The sequence below is a fragment of the Papaver somniferum genome, chromosome 7 (genome assembly GCF_003573695.1).
Source record: "Papaver somniferum cultivar HN1 chromosome 7, ASM357369v1, whole genome shotgun sequence".
In the NCBI taxonomy this organism is placed as follows: domain Eukaryota; kingdom Viridiplantae; phylum Streptophyta; class Magnoliopsida; order Ranunculales; family Papaveraceae; genus Papaver; species Papaver somniferum.
In genome coordinates this window covers 124,866,404-124,869,643 of record NC_039364.1, presented here as the reverse complement: position 1 = coordinate 124,869,643, position 3,240 = coordinate 124,866,404, and the positions used below count along the sequence as shown (strand labels likewise).

Below are 3,240 nucleotides of genomic sequence, written 5' to 3'. Positions count from 1 at the left end.
ATGGGAATATGGAACACAAGGGGTCTTAATGATCCTTTGAAACAAGTGGAGGTTAAAAATTTGATTAGAGATAGTGGTTTGAGCTTATTAGGTATTGTGGAAACTCATGTCCAAGAGTCTAATAAGGACAGAATTAGAAGAAATATTAATCCTAATTGGAAGTTTATTGATAACTATTCCATGGATGGTGCTGGTAGAATTTGGGTAGGATGGGATCCTACTATTTTGAAGGTTCCAGAGTTACATAGTTCTTCTCAAGCTATGTATTTAGAAGTTGCTGATTGTTATGATAAGTCCTTTGTGGTTACTATTATTTATGGAAGTAATGATATTGTTATTAGAAGACATCTTTGGAGTGAAATAACAACTTTTGCTTGCTATAACCATAAACCATGGGTGTTATTAGGTGATTTTAATTCTTTGTTGGATGTTGGAGATAAAGTAGGGGGGTGCTGAGGTGGTTCATTCTCATTATAAAGAGTTTTATGATTGCACTCAGGAAGCTCACATTTTTGATTTGAGATACTCTGGTTGTTTTTACACTTGGAGTAATAAGCAGGAGGGTGAGAACAAAATTGCCTCAAAAATTGATAGAATAATGGTGAATATGGAGTGGGTTGAAGTTTTTACTGATTCCACTGCTGAGTTTTTATTTCCTGGGATTTCAGATCACAGTCCAGGAGTAATAAGTATTTTTGAAGGTAGGTATCATGGGCCACCTCCTTTCAAATTATGTAATTTTTGGGTGAATGAACCAGACTTTATGGATATTGTGAGACAATCCTGGATGGAGCCAATGCATGGTAACCCTATGATGGTGTTGGTTAATAAACTCAAGAGACTTAAGAATGTGCTTATCAAATGGAAAAATGATAGATTTAAGAAATTTTCTGAGCAAGTTTTAACTGCCAAATCTTCTATGGATGAAGTGCAAAGACAACTGCAAGCTCAACCTCTGAGGAATGATCTAGTGGTTAAAGAAAAAGAAGATGTTAAGACCTATGCTAAATTGGCTAGGTATGAAGAGTCTATTAATAAGGAGAAGTCTAAGGTAAGGTGGATGGAGACTGGTGACTTAAACACAAGATTCTTTTTCAATTCTTTGAAGGAGCGAAGATCAAGAAATAATATTCTTGTGGTGAATTCAAGGGCTGATGTTAAGTTGGAGGATGATAGGTTGATTGGGAAAGAGTATGTGGATTTCTTTAGTAGCCTGTTTGGTGGTGACTCTGATCATGGGGAAATGCAAGAGGTCCTTAATAAGTTGCATTTTGATAGAATTATTTCTCCTTCTGATGCTGAGAAGTTGGTGTTGCCTGTCACAAGAGATGAAATTGTTGAAGCTTTATCTTCCATCCATTCTTAGAAAGCTCCAGGTCCTGATGGATTTAATAGTTTCTTCTTCAAAAGTGCTTGGTCTGTTATTGGAGATGATTTTGTGGCTGCTGTTAGTAATTTTTTCAAAACTGGCAGGTTACTTAAAGAGGTAAATAGTACATTCATCACTCTAGTTGCTAAGTGTGAGAATGCTTCCACAGTTTTGGATTTCAGACCTATTTCCTGTTGTAATGTCATCTATAAGTGTTTGACTAAGATTATGTCTTCCAGAATGAAGTTCATATTAAAGGGTTTAATTAGTTCAAGTTAATCTGCTTTTATATCAGGGAGGTCTATTCAGGAAAATATACTCCTTGCTCATGAAATGGTTAGGAATTACCATAAGTCTGGAGGTATCCCTAGACGTGCTCTTAAAATAGACCTCCAAAAGGCTTATGATACAGTCAGTTGGGAAGCTATAGCTGCTGTGATGAGGAAGTTTGGTTTTCCACAGAAGTTTATTGACTGTATTATGGTTTGCATTTCTTCAGCCAAATTTTCTGTGATGATTAATGGGTCCCCATATGGATTTTTTGGTGCTCAAAGGGGGGGGGGGGGGGGGGGGGGGGGTAAGACAGGGATGTCAAATGTCTCCTTATTTATTTGTGATGGTTGTTGTGATCCTAAGTGGTTTATTGCAGCAACAAGTTATATCTTGTAATTATGGTCTGCATCCTAAGTGTAAGGGTACTAAGTTAACCCACTTATGTTTTGCTGATGACATTTTAGTATTCTTCAAGGGTAATGTAAAGTCTGCTCAAGTTCTTTCACAGGTCATCAAGGATTTTAGTAATTTTTCTGGTTTGGTTGTGAACTGCAACAAGACTTCTCTTTTTCTTCTTCAGTGGAGCCTGGATTTCTAGATTATTTTACTAGCTACTTGGATTGTTCTATAGGATAGCTTCCAGTGAGATACTTGGGACTTCCTTTGATTTCTTCTAGACTCTCTTATATGGATTGTCAACCTCTCATCTGTAGAGTTACTAAGAGGATTAAATCTTGAAAGGCTAGACATCTTTCTTTTGCAGGAAGATTATTACTCATTAAAGCTGTGTCGGTTGGTATGGTCTACTTTTGGTTTTCTTGCTTCATACTTTCCAAAAGAGTGATAAAAGAACTAAATACTACTTTTAAGAGATTTCTTTAGGCAGGGTATGACCTTGGGAAGAAGCACAATCCTATAGGCTGGAGTCAGGTGTGCACAATTGAGAGATGGAGGCCTGGGTGTGAAAGACTTGGAACAAACTAATATTACTGCAAATTTAAGACATATATGGGATATTACTTCAGGTAAAGATACCATCTGGACTCAATGGATACATTTCAGTCTTATTAAAAAGAGGGATTTCTGGTCTTTAGAGGTCCCAAAGGATTGCTCATGGAGTTGAAGGAGAATCCTTGAATTTAGAGACATAGCTAAACAATTCATGGATACTTGTCTTGGTAATGGGGAAAATACTAGTCTTTATTATGGGTTTTGGCATCCCAAGGGCAGGTTATCTGATTGGATGATGGGTGAATGTTTAGATACTATTTGCTGCAACAAGGAGCTAAAGGTGGCTTATTTCATGGTTAATGGTAGACTTGAATCCCCAGATTGTATTCATGGTCCTCATTGTGATGGTAAAAACATTTTTGAAGGGGTGGATTATGATATTAGAGATGAAGATATTGTGATCTGGAAAGGTAGTAAAAATGGAGATTTCTCCATGAAAGAGACTTTTAGTGCTCTCACTGGAGATGTTGTTGAGGTGGAATGAACAAAACTGGTGTGGTTCAAGAATAATATTCCAAGGCACTCTTTTGTCTGTTGGTTAGCTTGTCACAGGAGGCTTAAAACTAGAGCAAAGCTTCAGAGATGGG

The 3,240-nt window shown here is 37.1% G+C and overlaps 1 protein-coding gene across 1 annotated transcript; it reads left to right on the top strand.

Moving 5' to 3' along the window:
• On the top strand, window positions 1–2,736 carry LOC113295172. The gene is made up of 6 exons (XM_026543528.1): window positions 1–441; window positions 500–1,252; window positions 1,367–1,565; window positions 1,665–1,852; window positions 2,019–2,150; window positions 2,668–2,736. The coding sequence occupies exons 1-6, from the start codon at window positions 1–3 to the stop codon at window positions 2,734–2,736; spliced, it is 1,782 nt and encodes a 593-aa protein (XP_026399313.1).
• The last annotated feature ends 504 nt before the right edge of the window (window positions 2,737–3,240 follow it).

What these genes read in the sequence shown, in the direction of transcription:
- LOC113295172 (XM_026543528.1), top strand. Translation starts at nt 1, where the DNA reads ATGGGAATATGGAACACAAGGGGTCTTAATGATCCTTTGAAACAAGTG. An exon ending in ATCATGGGGAAATGCAAGAG is followed by an intron (nt 1,253 to 1,366) that starts GTCCTTAATAAG and finishes ATCCATTCTTAG; the next exon opens with AAAGCTCCAGGTCCTGATGG. An exon ending in CTGCTCAAGTTCTTTCACAG is followed by an intron (nt 2,151 to 2,667) that starts GTCATCAAGGAT and finishes ATATTACTTCAG; the next exon opens with GTAAAGATACCATCTGGACT.